We start from the raw sequence: 23,371 nt of genomic DNA on the forward strand, positions 1-23,371 counted from the left end.
CAGCTAATGGTTTTCACGTTGATCACTAACAACCTTGAGTCTTCAAAAATAGGGAAGATTTCAAAAACTACAGTGGGAGTCTGGGCGGCCTCCACCAGAAGAAATATGAGTTTTAGAGACTCTGCTTTCTGCCTCTAGTGACTTTCAAAGAATGAAAATAACAAAATATCAAGTAACCTGCAAAATAAATTTTATGTTAAATACTTAATTCGCCCTTCTAGCGTAACCTTGCGTGAATCTCTGGCATGAACTTATATTCTTTTTGCCCCTGCCCCTTTAAGAACCTGTGCACGCCACTGCCCTGAGCTTCAACCTCTCGAAGGTGACTGATATCTGTGTGAACTCTGTGATCACCAGAAAAATCAGAGTGGCAGATTTTACAAAATGTATCTCCCCCCCCCTTTTCTTTTACATTTTACATAAGGAACAGGAATTCTTCTTTCCAGGATGTCTGAAATTTGTTTGAGTATTCTTCCTCCTCCCCGTATCTCTGTTCGTCTCTAACTCACCGTGGAGGACGAGGCGCAGCAGCACAGCAGACTACACGCTGTACAGATCAAGAAACAGGTTGTTCAAACTAAAAGGTTAAAAGGTGCCAAAATTTGGCAGAACTCTTGAGAAATACAGAAGAAACCTGGAGAGGGCAATCACAACAGGAATAACCCAGGATTATTGTATCCTTGTTTTTTAGGGCCATTTGTCTGATGCCGTTTTTCTTGGATGTACCTGCTAATGTTGGCAGCTGACATTCTATCCATCCCAAAAAATGTTTAATTAGTTGACACTTTCTCCACTCGAGAGAATTGAATTTGAATGTCAGAGATATTGAAGGCAACTCAGTGGTCTGGAACCAGGCTAGCTGTAAAGCCCTCTCAGACACACTTAGATAAACATTACTTGACTTCAAATTAGCTAAAAGAAGTTATAAAAAGGATGACTTTCAATTTTGTTTTTTGGCCGTGGATAAATAACAACTACAATAGTTAGGTATGGCCAATAGATTTTTTCCAGCCAATGCAGATAATCGATAATTACCTCCTTCTAATGTCGGATACCAATAACGACCCATAATTTGACATTTATGTATTTTGAAAAGAAGTTCCTAAACTGGAGTTTATGCAAACCTGATGGAAAGAGAGGCTGAGATGAAGTGAGCAAAGATCAGTGATTAAGTATTCCACAGCTCTAACAAGATTTGTTGTGTTGTCCTCATAACTTCTTATGAATGTACAAATCTACTTTTACTCAGAAATACTCCAGTTAATTAGTCTTAATCTGCACTATGACTCAAATTCACTGAAACATAAACAACAGTGCAATACTTAGATTAACATTAGCAACATATCACTACAACCCATTTACAGTTTGATATGACATGACCTGATTGAGTGTTGAGAAACATTTGAATAATGTTTCACAAACCATTAACTTTGCTCATTTAACCATACTTTACCTCAAAATATTTCACTTAAACCTTGCTTAAAATACTGTAGTGAGATGCATATGTCGAGGAGCTTTAGTGACAAATGAGAACAATATTGTTACACTGCTCACACGGAAGCTGGTAAAACATCACATTTTGTCAAAACGAAGTTTTTAAAAGTCCTTCGAAATGTTTTATGATCAGATAACACACAATACTTATCTGGTTTGAAAAGCAGAGACGGGAGACGTAAGTTGTGTTCATTCAGCAGGCTGTTCTATGTCTAATGCTCACTTACTGTAGGTAGATACTCCTACTGTAAGTCTTTTCAATTAAGCCACTTCAGAAGTAACTCAAAGGCATTGTTAAAGTAGATTCAGATGTAGCCTTTTTTCACATTAATCCATAAGATACCTTAACATGTTGTCTGACTGCAGCTCTGCAATTACATATATAAATCTTCTCATCTCACTTTCAGAAACAGTAAATAAGGGTACTTAACACCACTTTGATAGGGACAAACCCTGATTTTTGCTTTCATCGCCAACTGTTTATTTTATTAACCTATTCTCTTCTTTTTTCTTCCTCCTTAATATTATTATTTTTACTATTACTTCCACAGTCTCTTTGTCTACAAAATTGGCCCTCTATTTATGGACATATGCTTGGATATATAATTGTGATCACAGGAAATTATTAATCACAGACACTTGTGTGCATGTGTTTCAAGTCTTTGTGTGGTATGGACACTATTCAGATGTCACACTGCATTAAACATTCAATGATTGAGCCTCCATCTCTGAAAGATCATGATATGTATTTCCTGTCTGAGTCATGATCTATCCACATACAGCACACACACACACACACACACACACACACACACACACACACACACACACACACACACACACACACACACACCCCAAATTTGAAGGTGCAAACACCCACTGATGTATCAGTGTGTAAATGCTGCTTTTCATAAGTCCACGAAAGCATTTTGGCTTCATATGCACTCTATATATTGTCTAGTAACAGAAACCTTACCGATAATTAGCTGATGGTATACATTTCCTAATATCAGGCTCTGAAGAATCGCCACCTTACCATGGTGGATGGGTTTGTGTGTCCCTGTGATCCTGGGAGCTATGTTGTCCGAGGCATTAGCTCCTGGTAGGGTCTCCCAAGGCAAATTGGTCTCAGGGGAGGGACCAGACTAAGAGCGGTTCAAATAGACCCTATGAATTGGCAGCTACAGGCAAAGAGTACCTCGCCGGTATGGGGACACCGGGGCCCTCCCCTGGAGCCAGACCCGGGCGAGCGTCTGGCGGCCGGGCCTTGGCCCATGGGGCCCGGCCGGGCTCAGCCCAAAGGGACAACGTGGGGCCGCGCCCCTGTGGACTAACCACCTGCAGGGGAGAGTGATGGGGTCGGATGCAATGTACCTTGGGCAGCAGGCGAAGGGGGGGCCCTGGCGTCCTGATCCCCAGTTTCAGTGGCTTTAAAGCCTTTTTTGCTTGTGTACGATTACTACAAAGAAATGTCTGCTGTGACCACTCATAGACGGGCTGTGTCAATTGTCAGTGAGCTGTGAGGGTGAAGGTTAAACTACACAGTATTTCAAAGTTTTTAAAAAAGCAAATACATGAAAGAAGAAACAACAAACCAACTTTTATGGAGTAGACTTTTGTTTTCCTACATGTTTTCCGACACAGATCATTTTATGACCCCATTGATTCATCTCACGCCCCATTTTATGGGTCCTGACCCAGTTAAGACCACTGGCTTATGTACGCATCCAGTTAAATCAAATGTCTTCACACTGGCCCATAACACTCCAACTCTAAACTACTTGATCAATATTGCTATTCAATTACTTTTCTCATACTTCATTCGTTCTTTTTCTACATTTCTGCTCTCTGCTCTCTTCGACACAGCGGTGCTGGAAAAGCCCTTGGAGAAGAAAGCCGGGCGTAACTATGGACCTCCAGGCAGCAGAAGACTGATCTACTTCATAGACGACATGAATATGCCCGAGGTGGATGCGTATGGCACGGTGCAACCTCATACACTCATACGCCAACACATGGACTACAACCACTGGTAAGACTGTCATTTACATGCAGCTATGTAATGTATGTATGAGCAAACACGAGAACATGCCTGTGCTGTTTAAAGTTGATGAGTGTGTGTCTTTCTAGGTGACTTCCAGAAAATATCACATCAGTAGTGGAACTGTCCCTCACTTTAATTGGTTTGATGATGGACAGCTTCAGAGAATTCCTTCATGTATTAACATAGAAAAGGATCATTCAGATAATAGAGTGCCAGCAGCTGATGGGTGTAATAATTCAAAGGAGCAGCCTTTTCTGCACAGAACATCTTCCTCTTAGTATTCAGACTGGTCCCCGCCTTACTATCAATATGCTACAACTTCCATGAGTGTCAAAAGTCAAATGTGAGCGCAGGGTTGTATGATTCCCCTTAAAAGGATTTTGTTGCTCATCTCTCTGACACAGTGAGGCCATTCTGAACATGGTTCCACTGCGTCAGACACAGGCTGACTGGCTTAGACACGGTCAGCCCATTAGAGATATGCTGGGAGGATTTCAGGTATGAAATTGAGAGGAAGGAGGACGCCGCCAAGCCACGCCAGCTTAAGTAGGAGCTGAGGCATCCATATCAGCAAACTCGTGCATGTGTGTGTGAGCAGGGCGTGTGTGCATGCAAGGCTGTTAAATAATGATTTTATTTTCTGCATGCTTGTTTGTGTGTGTGTGCATGTGTGTGTTTGTACTCCCAGGTACGACCGTAATAAGCTGCTTCTGAAGGAAATACACAGTGTTCAATACGTGTCCTGCATGAACCCCACAGCTGGCAGCTTCACCATCAACCCACGACTGCAGGTACGTACACACACACACACACACACACACACACACACACACACACACACACACACACACACACTATGACGGTATATCGATGTCAAAACAACCAGAGACGCACAGCAACGTGTGTGTGCATGCATGATAACTTTGTTATGCGTGTGTGCTTGCGTTGTTACGTGCAGATTGTATTTCACGCGTAACAAGAAGCTGCGTACGTATGAAGCAGCTTGTGCACGTCTGTCTGTCACTGTTTGACAAATGATGTTACGCGTTCACACACACGTGCGGTCACAGTTTCTGATGCTACGCAACTGGAAGTTGATCTGCATCGCGCGCACCAGTCGGCGTACATGAACGCCTCACGTAGTTGGCCTTTTCATTTTATTGAAGTGTAGTGTGGATCGTGTCACTCCAGTCATCAGATCTTTGGACTGTCTCCCTGTCTGTAAAAGAAGTGATTTTAAGGTGCAGTTGACCGTTTCTAAGGCACTGAATGGCTTAGGGCCAAAATACATTTCTGATCTGCTGGTACGTTATGAACCATCCAGACCTCTCAGGTCATTTGGGACGGATCTGCTCTCTGTCAAAACTAAACACGGAGAAGCAGCATGTCGTTTCTATGTTCCACATTGGAACAAGCTCCCTGAAAACCGTAGGTCTGCTGCAACTCAGTTTCCTTAAATGAGGGATGAAGACTTTTGTTTGCTGCTGCCAAATGTGAGCCCTCTTCTCACACTGCACTGTAACTTTTATTCTGTTTTATCTGCCTTGTTTAGTGTTTATATCCGTCTCCTATCCCATATACTTAATTGTACTTACATTAATGTGATGATTTTTATGATGCCTATTGCTTTTACTTGCTGTATATTTTATGTAATGCACTTTGAATTGCCTTGTTGTTGAAATGTACTATACAAATAAACTTGTCTTGCCTAGTGAGCTTTACCATAATTTATTCACTCAAATATTTTCTTTAAAAATGGCTGATATTGAAGTAAATACAAAATTAGGCTTCAGACTTGTTATGCCGAGAAGTGCCTGCCTGCTAAGAAATGCATGCCCGCCACGGGAACGTGCACAACAAAAAAAAACAGTATCAAGGTAACTAAGTTTCTGCCCGTGTTTTCCCAATTAGGCTACATCTAATAATATCTATACAATTAGACTCTCATCGGCCGGGATTGTGTTGCAGCTATTCAGGTGCACAAACCTAACGCACCTCTCCAGCAGTTCTCAATGAAGTGATTACCTGCGGGGGGCGTGGTTAACTTACAAATGTTTGTCATTGATTTTGTGTCTTATGTGAGAAAGCAAAGTAAAAGAAATGGCAACAGAACTCTTTCTGTCTTCATTGAACAAATGAATCATGTCATGCAATAGCCTATATGTCTGTGTATTGTATTGGATCGATTGCACCATCTACAGACGTGCGCACGCTGCTTCATACGCACGCAGCTTCTTGTTACGCGTGACATAGTTTGCGCACTTCATTTCCGCCTACGTGTGAGCGCGTGACAAAAATGTTCAATTATCTTCATGCAAGCGTTAATGCGTGCGTTCAAAAAAACGCATGAATGTTACGCGTAGTCACTGGCATGCAGCAGTCATCACGCGTGAACGTGCGTGTGAACGGAGGACCATTATAAGTCAATGAGGAAACTACATTATACACACACACAGCATGTCCTCACAGCACATCGTGTTCCACTTGTTAGGCAACACACTGCTGAGCTGACATGTGCACTGCTTCCTCTTGCACATGTTATCATCATCTTCTCTTTATATTTGCACCCTGTTATTCCACTAATTTTAGACATGGACGTGTGTTAACAGGTGTTGGGGAGTACTACTACTGCATATGTGAAGAAAGTAGTAAAAAGCCTTATGTGGCGCCAGAGGAAGCTGCATGCAATCTCATAAATTGCCTCCAGTGATGTCACTCAGTGGCTAAATTGCATTGTGGGTAATGCAGGCTTCAGATTTTGAGAAGCAGTCCACTGGTCTAACTTTACACTCCTATAACACTGTTGGACTCATTCTGGACAGTTTAAAAACAAATAAATAAAATCATTACAGCAGAGCAAAACGTGGTGCTACCATTACCCACAATGCAACTCAGCCACTGAGTGAAATCACACGAGGCAATTTATCAGATGACATGCAGCTTCCTCTGGAGCCACAAAAGGCTTTATACTACTTGTTCACACATGCAGTAGAATTCCCCAACACCTGTAAACACACTTTAATGTGGAAAATTGGTGACGTTACCTTTTAAAGCAGATCCCATTATATGCTGCTTTATATTCAGTTGTAGTTTTAGAGCAAAACTTTGGATTGTTACATTGTTTGTCTCTATTCGTGTTTGTTTGTTCATTTGTCCTTTCATTCTGGTGTGGCCAATTATGCAGAGTCGATTGGATGTAGACGGAACTTTATCAACAAGTAAATGACTACGTGTCTCAACATTATGTCTCAGACTTTTTCGAAATTACACTGGTTTCCCTGAGGGAGGTGGCACATTATTTACGTGTTCATCATTTGTTAATGTGTAATATCTCACAATCAGACTGAACTGATTTGATGTATCAAAACTTTAGAGAACAAGAAAAACACAGTGGTGAAAGTTGGATACCACAATAACCCATGTATAAGTTAATGCACAGACAGAACGTCACGTTTTTAGATGAATATGTGTAACAAACACAACAACAACAAAATTAACATGTGTAACATCAATTGCATTCAAGTGCACCTAGTTAAATCAGTATTCTCAAAACATCTGAGTGTTTGATAATTTGCCTGTGATTAAGGTCTGCTTACAGGCTATTTGACCTGCTTCTTTGAAGGATAAGGCTGCTATTCATTTATTATTCTTGTTCTCTACAAATCCCATTAAAACACAACTCCATTAGTTCCTTCTGAAGATAAGATAAGATAATCTTTTATTGATCCCCCTGAAGGTACATTTTCAAGTGTTACAGCAGCACAAAGACAGAAATAAGTTCACACTAGTAAAGAAACTGACAATACAAATATATACAAATAAGAACAGAGTAGAGCAATTAAACGCAAACTTAAATTACAGGCAATAGCAGTACACAATCATGATATAGTATAATATGATAATCACAATTATATATACAATACAAATTTAATTTTAAGAATCGATTTCCTGAAACAGCTGGGCACTGTAGTTTTACTCAAAGTTAACAGGAGGAAATAGTGCATTTGGCATTTGGCGAAACATACATTAAGTCAATCAGAATGTCATTTCCCATTCCCTATAAAAGCTAGTCGTGCTCGCACTTAGCGTATTTAAACAGCGGTACTCGTCTTCGCTGATGGTCAGTTATGTGGTCCTGGGCCAGTGGACCCTCTGCCCCACTGTTTCACATCATCAGTCTCATCAACAACTCTGTTTGACTGCATATGAGCAATATACACATATATCTCTATCATTCTGATTATTAGTGGATGGGAGGTGGGTGGGTGAAAAACATCTTTTGATAAGTGTGTCTCTCAATTAAGAGATCCATCCAAGAGAGTGCATTTACGCACAAGGCACAGCAGCTTCATTTCACTGATCATTTTAATCTGTTGACGGGCTGACAGGATCGCTCAGGATCTAACATTAATTAATGTTCTGTGTCCTTCTATTCATCCGGTCAAACACAAAGTTCAAGTTCGTACAATCATTGTGAAGAGTAAAGCAGCTGCCCTCCTGATAAATTCCGAGCTCCATCAGAGCTGTCTAAAAAATTATTTATTTTAGAAACTAAAATTGTATTTCCTCTGCAGAGTTTCCTCTGTCCTGTCACCACAGAAATGTTTAAAATTACTGAAAGCAGCCTCTCTCATTAGAGCAGGAAGTGTGCATGTTGGGAACACGCCTGTGTAGGCGCATCTTTCTATCTGAATATTGTCCCCTTTAAATTGCAGGAAAATGCTGCACCATTAACTTTAGATCAAGTTTTAGTTTGGTCTATGGTGCAGTCACTTTTTGCTGTCTCAAGATAGCAATGCCCCAACAATGCGCCTGACCACACCTCATTTTAAGCGATGGGTGAAATTACTTTTGCTGTTTACACAACATGTGCAAAAAAAAATGAGTGGGTGGGGCTCAATGAATACAGTTTGATATAAGCTGTAGCGGGCTGATGGCCTCCACCTACACCTCCCTCCCCAGCATTGTTAGACAAGTGGGAGGATGAAGAGGGAGGCACTAATAAATTAGACCTCGACCTGACTGTTATTGTGAAAGTTTTTTACCAATTGGCGCACACCTCTAACCACTGATTGCTCCGCTTACTAGTACAACTCGCAGGCTAATGGTTAAATGCAGTTTTAATACGATGGACGGGGTTGGTTTGTCATCCCACATCACATTTACTTGATAAATCTATATATACTGTATATAAAGTTAAGGATGGGTCTTAAAAATATATTGTAACACTTTATAGGAAAAGAAAAGAGAGAAATAATAATATTGAAGCAATTGAATGATTTTTTGATATATATTTCAACATTCACCTGGTTAAAGGAGCACACAGCGATGAAATCTGTACACAGGTGACAGTGAAGAAAATACACAGTGCTGTGTCCGCTGTATGCTGTCTCCACTGGCGTGATCATCTCAGCATTGCAAACAGACAAACACGCACACACAAATGTGACCCCAAAAATATTAAGTTTAAATAAACATAAAATGTATGCAGATGAACTGAAGTATACTGTATAATATACACTGTTAAAACTGAGGACAAAATGAGACGTATACAAACAGTGCAGCAGTGCCAGTCTGTTAATTGCACAGATCACCATGGCTGTTAAATGCTGTGAAAGCATCAGGAACAAAGGAAAGCTTAGATCTTGTTGTTCCTTTGTAATACCCTCCTCCATGGCTCGACTCAAACTCTTATTTAAAGAAAGCCAAAGTCATGCCTGCTCAGTACCAGAAGTCCAAACACTCTGACACATACACACACTGTTACTGACCTGAAAAAAAGCTGAAGGACATGATGACCCATTCTGAACTCACTAAACAGACACAAGAAAAACATTCATCGCCGCAGTCCTTTGTACTTAAGCACCAAGACTCTTTCAGTCAACATGTCCTTGTTTCTTTTTTTTTATTTTGAACTGAAGATATCCTTGCACCCCAGGATAAACGTTTTTATCTTTTTCTCAAAATACATTTGAGACTCAACAGCAATTTTAAAACAAACCTAACTAAGCTGTGTCTTTAAAAAATGTTTGATTTGGCTCTGAGGACTGGCATTGACAAGTGTTCAAAACAGGTGGTAAGTCCTTTATCTTTTAGGAGATGACAGCAAAGATTTTACTAAAACTTGTTTGCTACATTTTACCAATGTTTAAGAGTGTATGATGTTAAAATCAATTTTCCAATCAACAGAGTTTTGACAAATCAACAAGCAGGTATGTGACTCAAGTGGTCCAAGTCTCAAGCAAGTACCTAGCCTAGCCTTTGGCAGCCATAAAGCAAATATAGCTCATCCTAAACACGACAGCTCGGCAGGAGTCTTATACAATGTGCAGGCAGTAGATGAGACTTGATGCTGGGACTGGGGGAGAAACAGCAGATATTTGCTGATCCAAGTTTATCAAAACTTAGAGGACAACGTTTCCGAATGGAGAGTGATAGGTCAAACATGAAGACGGTCATATTTGAATTTAAAAGGCACACTTGACCGAGCGGCAGTCTCTCATCACTAACTGCTGTAAACACCGACAAGGTGACCCTGCTTTTAGTCTGGAAGATAATTGACTGCATCATTAGTAGGGAGCCACATGCTTACCTTGTTTGTGCTATTTCTCCCTATGTAGCGGCATTTTTCTGTCTTCGCCTTGTCGTTTCCCGGAGCGGAGGCCTTGAGCACCATCTATACCTCCATCCTGGTTCAGCACGTGAGAGGAGATGGCTTCAACCGCGCCCTGCAGAAGAGCTGCCCCACCCTGGTCCAGTTAGCCCTGGCCCTACATCAACGCATCTCCTCCACCTTCCTCCCCACCGCAGTCAAGTTCCACTACATCTTCAACCTGCGAGACCTCTCCAACATATTCCAGGTGACACCTTGATAGAAAATACACAAGAAGGCTTTATCTACAGACATTCTTTCAGAAGAATGACCTCAGGTTCATCTTTTCACAATTCAAGTCAGAAGTTAAATCGAAAAAGTTGTGCTTTTTCATATCACCTCCTTTTCCGTTTCAAATGAGGAGTTAGAATATTCGCCTCGATTCTCTCTGTTTTTACGGCTCTGCTTCCCACGTGGAAAGAGCCAGGCTTCTGTCACTAATTTCTCATCTAAATTATTATTGATTTAAGAGCTGGGTCTGAAAGCTAGAAATAAGTCTGAAATAAGTGTAACAGAAAATAGAATGGATTTGCACTTCCACGGGTGTTAGTGATGATTTAATGTATTTAAATGAATATAATATCAGAGCGCAGAGGCTGTCAGGGGAGAAGCTTTTGGGGCCATATTTCTGTCAAAATCCTCCACGGTTTCATGGAGGGCAGGCTCTCTCATTTAACACACTCCGTTGTATAATTAATGCTTTAAGCCACTCAGCTATAGGAACTTCATATTTCATAATTCCATCTTGGAGTTTAAAAAGGCAGAGTTCCTGCTAAACTATAAATACATTGGTGCCTGAATGTACTATTTTAGATACACCTTTTTAAAGCCACACTAATCAATTGTTTTTATTATGAACCACTTTATACTACTTTAGATCAAGTAACTATATCTAATGTGAAAGGTGTTGTTGTAATAGGTAAGTGGGTTAAAAACACACAGACAGACATGGAGGCATTGACAACAGGTTGTCCATCAGGACAGGAAACTAAACCCAAAGAGGGTTAAACATGCAAAATGTTCTCCAGCTAAGCTAGCAGCTCTACAGTATGAGGCTGTGTTGGAGCAAAACATTGTCTGACTCACCGGATGTAGACTGTTGATATAAGCCTGCCATTTCCTCCCTTTCACTAGAGAAGAGACAGGAAACAACAACGACATCCAAGCTAGCAATTCAAACACTGAATTTTAAAACCAGGGCTCTCCTCCACATGTGCAAAACAGGTCCCCGTATTTTACAGGGGCATAGTTGCTGCATCCTTGGTTTTGCGCTGTCTCTGACAACTGTGATTGGGAGGGGAAACAATTCTCTAGATTATTTGCATTTCTTTAAACCAGAGTTAGAATTGATTAAGATTAGAATTGGTGCAGCACAACTCCGGCACTGTGGAGATATGTCTTGCTATGTGAGACTGGACAAAACATTACTTAGAGCTAAATGCTAATATCAACATGCTAACATCCATACCATACTGATTCTACACATCTGATGTTTAGCAGGTGTATTGTTTATCATGTTCACAATCTTATTTTAGCATGTCTGCAAGATCTGCCAGTGACAGTACCACTAAACACAAAGTACAGCCGGGGCTGATGGGAGTGTCATTAGTTTGCAGGTATTTGGTCAAAAACAAAGTATTGGGCAAGTTAAAAATGTGGTCTTGATAATAGCACTAGAGGAAAGTGTAAGGGATCACCAAAGTGAATTATTATATACAGTATCATATATACTATGTATCATGCCAATGTGTGTAATAGACCCACCGCTCCAGTGTGTCACTGGTGCGTTTGGCCTCGTCCACCTGTGAAAACAACAAGCTGTCATTCAGTGGTCATGTGAGCAATAACAAGCATGCCACATCCGGTTAAACTTTAAAAATAAAGGTGCCAGACTATCTAGTTGGGTTTCAGAAAAGGTCATGGTTTGGCTTAATGTAACTGCTTACTTAAAACAGTTGTCATTTACACTTTGCTTCGCGCTATGAATGAACCATCCAAACAACGCTAACCGCTCAGACTTGCTGGCTCCTTACACTATGGTCGTTCTTTGTTCTTCTGTCATTATCACCCTCATGCACGCATATACTTTTTGCCACACGGCCCTCACACTCACACGCTGCCCTCTAGTGGATCGAGGGGATTGCACTGGGCTGCGATTAAATGTCCAGTGAAGCTTCAGCTGCAGTTAGTAGACTTTAAGTAGCGGCAGACACAAACAACAAATCTGGGGACTTTAACAACATCTGCATCATATTTGATCATTGGGGGTTCGGTGCTCTTTTAATTCTGTCATCTCGTTTAATGCCACCTGACTGGAGAATTATCTCGATGCACCAACTCCTAATATTCACATAATATTGTGAAGGGAATCACCAGAGTTATTACAATTCGTCATAGGGGACACATAAATGTCTGAACCAAAGTTAATGGAAATCCATCCAACAGTGTTTGAGACACTTTACTTGAAACCTCAAAGTTTTTTCTTATCCAGTTTAATTTCTCAGCAGCTACCAAAAGGATCGGTTCTGACATGAAATTTTGAGGTCTTTGGTGATCCCCCCACTTTTCCCCCATTGCCAACCATGTTGACATTCATGGTTTTGAAGGCATCATGGTGTAGCACTCTGAAGTAGCTGTGTGAAGAATGAAAAAAGAGAGCTTGGGAGAGGGGTACAACTCTGCCTACTTTCACACCTCAGTGAAAGAGTCTACTACCTCTTCCTTTGAAGCACACTGAAGTCTTAATGATGACATTTCACTGTGTCTTTAAGTATGTTATTATTAACCTTACTTCCTGGATTTTAACCATTATAATGAGTTGATTTGTAGCAGGTTGGAGCCTTCAGCACTTTGAGATTAAGCATAATTACCATCCCAAAGCTCAAGCTCTGATGAACCCAAGACTCACCTTCCAGAAGCTTGATCACACACTTCACTGCCTCAAAGCAGTAGGGAGTTTAGCTGCCCCGTTACACTTTGAAGCCGGCATTTGAAGACGCATTCTGTCTCTTTTGTCGGGGTCTGTGTGTGTTTTTAAGGGGCTCTGCACAGTGTGACTGGACGTCCAGTCACCACAAAGAGGAAACGTGTCAAAGCTTCCTCGCTGTTCCTTTCTCCAGCCATAGATTGGATAGGAAGAAAGCCAGAAAGGGACTCATGGTGCTCGTTTGAAGCTTTCCTGCCCAACTTATTCAGCTCCTGGCTCTAATACCTTAGAACAGCCGGGAAGAGGTGAGCATCCTCACAGCTCACAGCTGTAATTCCCCCACTGTACCTCTTTGCTTCTGCTCCTTCAGAAGTGGGGAAAGTATTTGGCGAGACAGTACAAACGCTTCGTCTAATTTAGAGCGCGAGGCCTAAATGGTTGTCACTCAGTGTTTTCTAGCTTGACGTTTGAGATGTTTGCCTCGGCGGAAATAATTGGGGGGTCTTTCTGTGATTCACTTTGTTTTGTAAAACTTGGAAACTCTGAGATGTAGCCAAAGGCAACCGTCTCATTATGTTCAACTCTAATGAGCCAGGAAACTGAGCTCAGAGACTTGCAACACTCCTTGTAAAGGTGTTTTTAAATGTGACAAAGGAAGCGGGTCCAGACAGCACTCCGGATTCATCTTTATGAGTGTATTGTTGCTGACAAATCTCTCAGGTTACAGGCTTTTTGTTGAATAGTAAGTAGGAGCTAATGCCAACACATTTTATGTCTTTTTCTCCACTGCTTCTTCCGCTTTGTCCCTTACTTTTTACTACCTTTCTTACAGTACAGTTGGCCTCATTCATGAAGTCTGTCTCCATGAAGCCCTACTTTCTCCAAGCGATCATTACGCCCTGTGAATGTTAAATTAGACATACTGTAAGTGAAGTTCACTAGCCAAATTCCACTCATAGGGCAAGACAAACAGTTTGGCACCCAACTGGGAGCGTTGTCAAAGAGCTTTATTTGCCAAGGTTCGTTCTCTGCCATGACCAGCGGCCATATCCGAGGGCCTGTCTTCCCCATGTCAGCCTAAATGAGCTCCTCGAAGCTCAAGAGGCGAAGGAGGAGATGAGAGAAGGATGGACGAAATGAAAGAGGGAAGAGACGAGGGAAAGAGTGTACATGAGACTTGCGGTGCAGGGAGGTGAACTGTACTGACTGCACAATATGTCTGTATGATGTTCTGTGGATAGTCAGCTGGGTGCATTTGTTAGCCGGGGAAGCATTGTTTGGGGCTCAGAGCAGCTGTCAGGCTACGAGGAAAGCGTGCCCGCTTCAGACAACGCGACAGACAGACAGATACATGCCGACACCCAGAACTCTCTAATCCCTCTCCTCTGAGTTGAACAAAGCAATGTGAGGATGAGATCGTCTGCCAAAGTCGGCTGGATAGAAGGAAAACAAAGTTCTCTCTCCTCCTCAGTTTGTTAACGTTTTGCTGTTTGTTCGATTGGTACAACGAACAGCTAAGCCTGCGAGTATGACTGTTATAGAGAACTGCCATATGGTGTTTTGTTTTGCTCAGGCACACTTTTACACAATAAATGCAGGGCGTTGTGATTGACACCATTAAGCAATGAAATGGAGTAGAAAAAGACAGATCTATTAAAAATCAAGGGGATTAGATCTTTCACACATGCTCGTGGAAAACATCTTGGCTTCTGTAGATCTAGAGTAATGGCGATAATTCTGGCTCAGTTTGAATCTTCAGCACACACATCCACGCAGATATCCACACACACAGGCACACCTCCCATCTGCACCATTACACAGTGGATTTAGCAGCCAATTGTCACATTCAGCGCCTCAGATATGAAGGCAGATCAGATTCAGCTGGCTTTACCCCCGGAGATGATTCTGTTGATTGGAATAAGTTCTGGGGCTGGAAACACACAACATCTGCTTGCCTCTGCCTCTGCCTCCTGGGTGACAGTGAGCAGAGGGGAACAAACAGTGCCTGGGAGCCTCTTTGTCCCTTTCCTCATCCTATACGGCACCTGTTATGTGAGGCACCTAGATTGAGTTCCGCCTGACTGCATCATGAACGGTCCTGAGGGGAAGCCAACACGTCACACAGGCCTCCTCTGGAGACACATTAATCATCATATCATCTGCCAAACACTCATCTGCTCATTGTCATGATTTTCTGTCATAAGTTTGTCTTTTCTGAACAGAAGAAGAAAAGAAGTATGAGTTACAAACAGAAAAAATAAATCTATTTTCAGTGCAACCATTTGAAGATTTGAGTAAAATGTCTCCACAACCATTGGATAATGGTAACTGTTGGATAACTAATGGGCATAAGCCTGCAAAATAAATTTATAAAAAAACATACAAAATACACAAAAAAAGTGATCAAAAGTCAACATCTAAAATTGACATCACAAAAGGGGGAAGGTCCCGCACCAAATGGCAGGAAATCTACAATCTGAGCGGATGGAAGGCTCGAGCCAACGCAGTTACAAGTGAGGATCATTTGTCCATATCCCACAAAGAAACACCCATTTGATTATCACTGTGAAATAGGGAGATGAGAAATTACCAATCAGGAGCTCAGCAGGAGAGAAGGTTAAAAATAGGACATAAAATTTGGAGTGTTGAGTTGTATGGAACTGTACGTTTTTTTTTTCAACTTAGTTTAGTTTTTTTTTGTGTGTAATCCGCAAAAAACACTTCCCATCCCTGTTTCAGATGCTTATGGATCAGCATCATGGCTTCACTGATATAGCTGCAGAGACACACAATGGCAATTTCTGCATTTATAAAATCTTGGATTGTTTGCAGAAAGTACTACTCACCCTGAATGCCACTTTTTTCGTTCTATTGTAATTTTTCAGGGCACTGTATAAAACAGAAAATTCACACTCAGAATTGGGACACCAAATGAAATGGCTTACAGTAAATATAGAGCACTGTAGTTAATGAGGAGGGATTCCCAACTCAGCCTACTGTATGTTTTTTTTTTTTTTTTTAATAAACTGGTCGCTTGAGTCACATGCAGACTTTCTCCTTGATTTGTCATAATTCTTCCGCCCAACACCTGCCCACAGAACTTATCTCCACATGCAGCAATACTTCTGAGACAGTGAGATGAAAGGAAAGCACTGCCGTTATTTTCTAAGTTTCTCTGACACACCTACTAACAGCATTCCCACTCAATATCCATTGATTTGCCCAATGTGACTGTGCTGTATTTCCCTCTTTGCTGTGGTGTAAAACGGCCAAGTCAGCCTCTGGAATTAAACTCTAAGCCTTCTTCTCTCCCCTCTCTGCCCAGGGCATTCTCTTCTGTACCGATGAGTGCCTGAAAGCCCCTCCAGACCTGCTGAAAATCTACCTGCACGAGTCCAACCGGGTCTACAGAGACAAGCTGGTGGAGGAGCAGGACTTTCAGGTCTTTGATAAGCTGCAGGCGGACACAGTGAAAAAGTTCTACGAGGTGAGAGTTTTACAAAGTTCAGCAGAGGAAGACAAGAACCAGAGGCTGGAGAATGGCGGGAGGAGGGGGAAATCATTAGGCTGCCTGCTCTGTGTCTGGACCTGGACATCAGTGGCCAACACAGCGAGGAGAAAAAGGAATGTTGTGGGGGAAAGAGAGAGGGCGGAGGGCCAGGAGAGGGTTGGAGAGAATATTAATCAGTGTGGTATGGGGGTCTGGCTGTCAGGGTCTGCGCTGTCAGCCCGGCAAATTGGAAAACATTTTAATGGTTTTCTGTCCACTGCTCCCCTCACTACCCTCTCTGGCTCTATCGCATGCACACTAGTCATGCCACAATGAAGAACCTGACAAGTATATGTGTACACACACCCACAGAAAGGGAAGCAGAGGGAGAGAGAATAATACTACCCACTCCAGAATATATTATTCAGAGTTGGCACTGTCTGTAAACTGTGTCAATTTGCCCCTGTGCCACAGAGCAATATGCAGCATGTTTTATTGCTATTTTTACATGCAAACAACAAAGTCTATAGAGACCATTACACTGTAAGGAAGTGCACCTGATAATCAAGACTGCACCAGAATGATAGAGATGTGAATTTGTGTAAAAAAAATGTCCTCATTCATCACACCTACTGTAGTTTTTATGCCAGTGGATGCTAGCAGAGAAAACAAGCATCCCTGAGAGACACACAAAATCTCTCCAGTGAAATATTCCGTGCCCAACAGTTGCCAGGGTGAAAATGAACTAGGTCACCCTCTGCGCAGCTGTGATATTCAGCTGTGTCCCTGTCCAGACTGTTTAAGCTTAACACTAATGTTATGCTGACAGGGGTAGTCTGTATGTTTACCACTGCTGTGTGTGTGTGTGTGTGTGTGTGTGTGTGTGTGTGTGTGTGTGTGTGTGTGTGTGTGTGTGTGTGTGTGTGTGTGTGTGTGTGTGTGTGTGTGTGTGTGTGTGTGTGTGTGTGTGTGTGTGTGTGTGTGTGTGTGTGTGTGTGTGTGTGTGTGTGTGTGTGTGTGTGTGTGTGTGTGTGTGTGTGTGTGTGTGTGTGTGTGTGTGTGTGTGTGTGTGTGTGTGTGTGTGTGTGTCCCTCCCTGAGGACGTGGAGGAGACTCTGGAGCAGACCAGGCAGATGAACCTGTACTGCCACTTTGGCCGTGGGCTGGGGGAGGCCAGGTACATGGCTGCAGAGTCCTGGAGCAGCCTCAACAAAACCCTGCTGGAGGTGCTGGACAGCTACAATGAGGTCAACGCCACACTAAACCTGGTGCTGTTTGAGGACGCCATGGCTCACATGTGAGTGGAAGTTTTAGAACCCCCGGGGCCGTGTGGGGGAGTAAAGAGAGTAAAAAAGTGTTTTTGTCAGCTCCTTTATTGTCTGTCAAGGAAATCAACTGGCTTCCCAGGTATTTTAGGATTTGCAGTTCCATTTCACAGACTGTCAAAAAGAGACAGGCAAATCTGTAAGCAGTCTTGCTGCATACATCATGGCAGCCTAATAAAAATGCAGGTTATGTTTGCGTCAGTCTAAAAATATTTAAAAAAAAACTTTTAACCCCTAACATCCACTTTTCCCTTTTTAAATACCTTTAAAAGGGCTCTGTGGAACTTCTGTGTTGTGCTGGAAGTTGGTTGTTAGTTTACATTAGCGGACTCCATTTCTAAGCTAATGTTAGCTATTGTCACTCTCTGTTAGCGGAGCGGAGAGAGACACTAGCTGTGTTCGAAATTGCCCCCTATCACGGATGTAGTGCACTATGTAGTGTGTTCGCCATTTTGTAGTGTTGTTCGAATTCTCTGTGGCTGATTTCATCCACTATGTAGTGGGCGAAAAAATACCTCCCGTCGTACCCTACATCGTGTACATGATGTAGTGCACTATATCATATACACGATGTAGGGGATAGGGAGTGAGTGAATGAGTGGATGAACACAGCTAGTGAGACCGAGACCGAGAACGTATATGAAGTCACTTCCTTTGGACTGTCATGGATTATCCAACCAGTCCTTTACAAAGAAATACACAGTCCAGCAGCGTTGAACAACTTTAACAATAAATCGTCCACAGGCCTGTTTAGACGACTGCAAGAGACAGAGAAGGTCTCATTTTTCACCTCATGTTTCAATCACATATGACCAATTAAAAAAAGTGTTTTAACCATATAAATTACTACAAATTGTTCCATATACTGTAGCCCCTTTAAGATTTGAAAAGTAAACTTGATAAACACTGTCTGACATTTTCAGTCATTCTGTATCACTTTTTGTTGAAGCTATTTGCTGTTTACAATGGCTCCACATTTTTTACAGCTGCACCATTGTATCAAATGGAAACATTCCAATAATCAAATTAATTTGTAGAGCACTTGTCAAAACAAAGTATAAAATGCGTCACACACTTCACACTGAGTGAATGACATGCAAAAATGTCAAACAACATGAAAGGCAAAATTTTTTTTTTTAAATATAAAAAAACTTAAGGTTATTTACATAACCCCGGTTCTCTGAGTAATATGAGTGAGATGTCTCACTATGGGATGCACGCCTCGCTGCAGCCCTCAGAAGCATTAATCTCATTACGCCAATCCTGATTGGCTGGTGAACATGTCCGCCTCAGGTAGTCCCATCTACTCACTTTGGGATGTGGTAGCTCCCGTATTGCCAGACAAGCTTACCTAGCATCCACCAACCCACAGGGAAAAGTACTCTGTTCCAATCAGGACAGCAAAACCGTGTGTGCCACGCATGGAGCAGAGACATCCAGCATATAGAAATGGACAAAAGTGAGAGCCGAGGACCAACTCGTTGCAGCACAGATGTCCTGAACAGAAACTCCACTGAATAAGGCCCAGGATGCGTCCAACCCCCGAGTCGACTGCGCTTGCAGGCCCACAGGTGGCTGCAAACCCTGACTCATATAGGCCAAAGCAATTGCCTGCACCACCCAGTGGGATAGGTGCTGCTTTGTGATAGGTTTTCCCTTATGAGGATTATCCCAGAAGACGAAGAGCTGATCGCTCCTCCTGAAGCCCTTTGTCCTATCCATGTAAGTGTGCACGGACTGGATACAATGCATGCGACCGCTGCTCTCCTGGTGAAGCAGCAAAGGCCACAAGGTCAATAGGAGAACATGAGCCCACCACCTTAGGCACAAAAGCCGGGTTGGGCTTCAAAATCATCCTTAAATCCCCCGGGAAGAGCTGAGCGCATGACGGATGCATCGAAAGCGCATGGATGTCACTAACCCATTCAGCCAGAGCCAGTAACAACACTGTCTTGAGAGACAAGTGTTTCAAGTCTGCTCCCTCCAGTGGCTCAAATGGGTTAAAGCCCCTCCAGAACCACAGACAGATCCCATGGTGGTACCAGTGGTCTGGACACGGGGAGAAGCCTGCGTGCTCCCTTTATAAAACGGCAAACCAGCAGGTGCTGCCTCGCTGTTTGCTTCCCAAACCCCACGTGACAGGCGGCGATAGCTGCCAAGTACACCTTAACCGAGGAGAGAAGGCTTTTCGTTTGTCAATCAAGTCCTGCAAGAATGACAATATCACTCCTACTGGATACTGAAAGGGAATGTGGCCGTTTCTGTGACACCACCCCTCAAACACTCTCCACTTACAGTCGTAAAGATACCTAGTGGAGGAAGCTCGAGCACTTTGTATAGTGGAAATCACACGTTGTGAGAGTCCCACAGCTGACAGATTGAGCCACTCAGGGGCCAAGCCCACAGCGCCATGCATTCTGGGTGCAGGTGGAGGACCGTCCCTCCCCCCTGCGATAGCAGGTCCCTGCGCAGCGGGAGCTGCCAGGGCTGACCGTACAGCAACCCATAGATCTCCGCCAGCCAATGCATCGCAGGCCAATGCGGAGCTATCAAAATCAGTGCGTGGCCGTGCTCCCTCACTCTGGACAGAGTCAGGGTATCAAGGCCAGGGGATGGAACGTGTAAAGAAACTTGTGCACTAGTGCGTCTAGGCCGAGGGGAGCATCCATGCTGCGCAGAGAGTAAGACAGTGCGCACTGCGCATTTTCTCTCAACACGAACAGATCCACCGTGGCCCGACCGTAACGGGCCCATATCTGTTCCACAATCTCTGGGTGTAGAGTCCACTCCCCATATACTGGCGCGCCCCAGGACAACAGGTCTGCGCCCATGTTCAGGGCTCCCAGGACATGCGTCACTCTCAGGGAGAGGAGACGACCGCAGCGCCACAGGATCAGTTTGCATGCCAGCATATACAACCGATGGGAGGACAACCCCCCCCTGAGGGTTGATGTACGCCACCGTCGACATATTATCCGTCCTCACCAGGACATGATGACCCATGAGAGATGGAAGGAAATGTTTCAGGGAGAGGAATAACGCTGACAGTTCCAGAAAATGTATGTGAGATGTCCACACTCCAGTCGCCCCTCACAGACCGGCCCTCGTGAATTCCGCCCCAACCCGTCAGGCTGGCGTCCAAAGTGACCACCTTCCTGGACAGGACGGAGCCCATGGGCACCCTGTGTGTCAGAAAGGATGGGACTCACCAGTGGCGCAGTGCCCTGGCGCACCCCGCTGTGACCAGCACCCTCTGTGCGCCATGACGCATGGGATCCAGCCCACATGAGGCCACCCAAAGCTGGAATTCCCTCATGTGGAGGCGACCGAGATGGACTACTATTGCACGTCTGTCCGTCCTGGGAGAGGGATCCCTCCTCTGTGGCTCTTCCTGAGGTTTCTTCAGCATTTTTTTTTTTTCCCTGTTAAAAGGGAGTTTTTCCTTACTGGAATCGAGGGTCGAAGGACAGAGGGTGTCGTCTCTGTACAGATTGTAAAGCCCTCTGAGGCATCAGGCCATCAGCCCGAGTAATCGAAGACACAATCTGAATTGAACAGATTTGCCTGGATGAAAGAGCGCGAGACACGATCCCAGAAAGATTATGCCGTTTATTTTCCGCATTTAAGAATCCCAGATCGAATAGGTGTCGTATGAGAATACGCGTGTGCGCCCTGGCCTCCTGCTCCGACTGTGCCAACAGCAGCCAATCAACCAGATATGCGGCCAAGCGGATGTCCTGCCGTCACAGCGACTATTGCTGCTTCCATGCACCGCACAAACACCCTCGGGCTTAAATACGGACCGAAAGGGAGCACGCGGTACTCGTAACAGATCCCCTGGAAGGCGAATCTCAGATACTTTGTGTGGGGAGGACAGATCGGGATGTGGAAGTACGCGTCTTTCAGATCGACAGAACTCAACCAATCGTTCTGACGCACAACGCGCAGCAGGGATGCGTGCGTAAGCATCCTGAACCTGTATTTCCTGAGATATTTGTTCAGAGCACGCGGATCCAGGATAGGGCGAATACCGCTCCCCCCCCGTTTGGGGACCAGAAAATACCTGGAGTAAAAACCGCTCTGACACTGTGCGGGAGGGATGACACAAATTGCTCCACGGTGAGAGGATTTCCTCTCACCGTGAGCTGATTCTCCCTGAGCCTGGGAGTGTATTATACCGGCAAATCACAGAGGAACAGCAGCAAACTGCAGCCTGTATCCCCTCGAGATCGTCCTAAACGCCCAGGGTGGAGCTGCGAGCGCAGCCCATCTCTCGCATCTGAGGGAGAGAGTGGACATCACACATGCATTTTTGCCCGGAAGGACAGCGCTGCAGCGGGGACCTCGCAGCCCCTGCCCTGGGGAAGGCCGTCGCTTTCCGCCGAGGGGGGACAGCGGTTGTCACCACCGCACTGCTTATTTTGATAGTTTTGGCTTTATTAGCTGCACCCTCAGCACTCGGCCTGGATGCGGCAGCGGAACACATTTTATTTTCTTTATGAAAACTTGTGTGTGCGTGTTTGTGGACATGAGAGAGGGGCAACCGCTGAACCCTCTGTCGTCAAATGTCCATCTCTCCCGGCTTGCTCTGGCCATGGTCCGTGGCAGCTGGGAGATGGGGGCGTGGGGGGCCCCTGGGCGCACGCTTGAAAACCAAACAGGTGAAGCTGGAGAACGGGGAACTTCCAGCTGCATCACCAGTGGAGAGAGGGGCAGTCAGGCCGCTCTCTTCTTCTTCCTGGCCTGGGGGGTGGCAGCTTGCGTGGGCTGTGCCGGCAGAGCTGCAGCCGGGGCCGAGGGTTTCGGCAGTTTAGGTATTTTAAACTGTGAAACTTGGGAAGCAGCCTGCGCAAAGGTTTTGCGCTGTGCAGGCAGAGAGGGAGCTGGGGGCTTTCGAGGGAGGCAGAGCTGGAGAGCTTCGTCTTCCTTCTTTTTGGCTTCACATCGTCGTTGCATCGAGGCCAACGCGGAAGCAAAAATCCCCTCCGGGAAAATGGGCATGTCCAGGACGTCGTCCTTCTCTCTGTCTGACAGGTTGGCGAGGTTGAGCCACCACGCTCGTTCCTGCAGAACCATCGTCCCCAGCACTCTTCCCATGGCCTGAACCACGCAGCGTTGGACACGGAGACACAGGTCAGTGTGTCTGACTCGGTTGGATCCTGAGTTTGGACAAACTCCTCGCATAACTCAGCCTGATAAGCCGCGAGCAGGGAGAGGACATTGAGTGAAAAAAGTGCCGCCACCTTATATGCCTTTTCAGTCAGAGCTGAAAACGGTCAGACTTGGATGGCAGGCTGGGGCTCCGGTAGGACACCGCTGACAGCTGGGGGTGAAAGTGCGCTGCAACGAGTGGCTCCATCGGAGCTATGCGGAGCAGACCCAGGCTCTCCATTGCCTCACAGTCGAGGGACGAGGCTCCGGGAATCGGGCTCCTGCTGCT

General features: G+C 44.3%; 1 protein-coding gene across 4 annotated transcripts in view; it reads left to right on the forward strand.

Annotated features, from left to right (window-relative positions):
* The window catches only part of dnah9 (dynein, axonemal, heavy chain 9), a 194,386-nt gene that overhangs the window by 75,654 nt on the left and 95,361 nt on the right, over positions 1–23,371 (forward strand). For all 4 annotated transcript variants that reach the window (XM_084343186.1, XM_084343187.1, XM_084343188.1 and 1 more), the window contains 5 exons: positions 3,361–3,526; positions 4,227–4,329; positions 10,159–10,398; positions 16,442–16,603; positions 17,707–17,903. In XM_084343186.1, coding sequence (XP_084199312.1) covers positions 3,361–3,526; positions 4,227–4,329; positions 10,159–10,398; positions 16,442–16,603; positions 17,707–17,903 — 868 coding nt within the window. The remainder of the gene's footprint in view (positions 1–3,360; positions 3,527–4,226; positions 4,330–10,158; positions 10,399–16,441; positions 16,604–17,706; positions 17,904–23,371) is intronic.

This window comes from Pagrus pagrus (genome assembly GCF_965226575.1).
Source record: "Pagrus pagrus genome assembly, chromosome: 21".
NCBI classification, from domain to species: Eukaryota; Metazoa; Chordata; class Actinopteri; order Spariformes; family Sparidae; genus Pagrus; species Pagrus pagrus.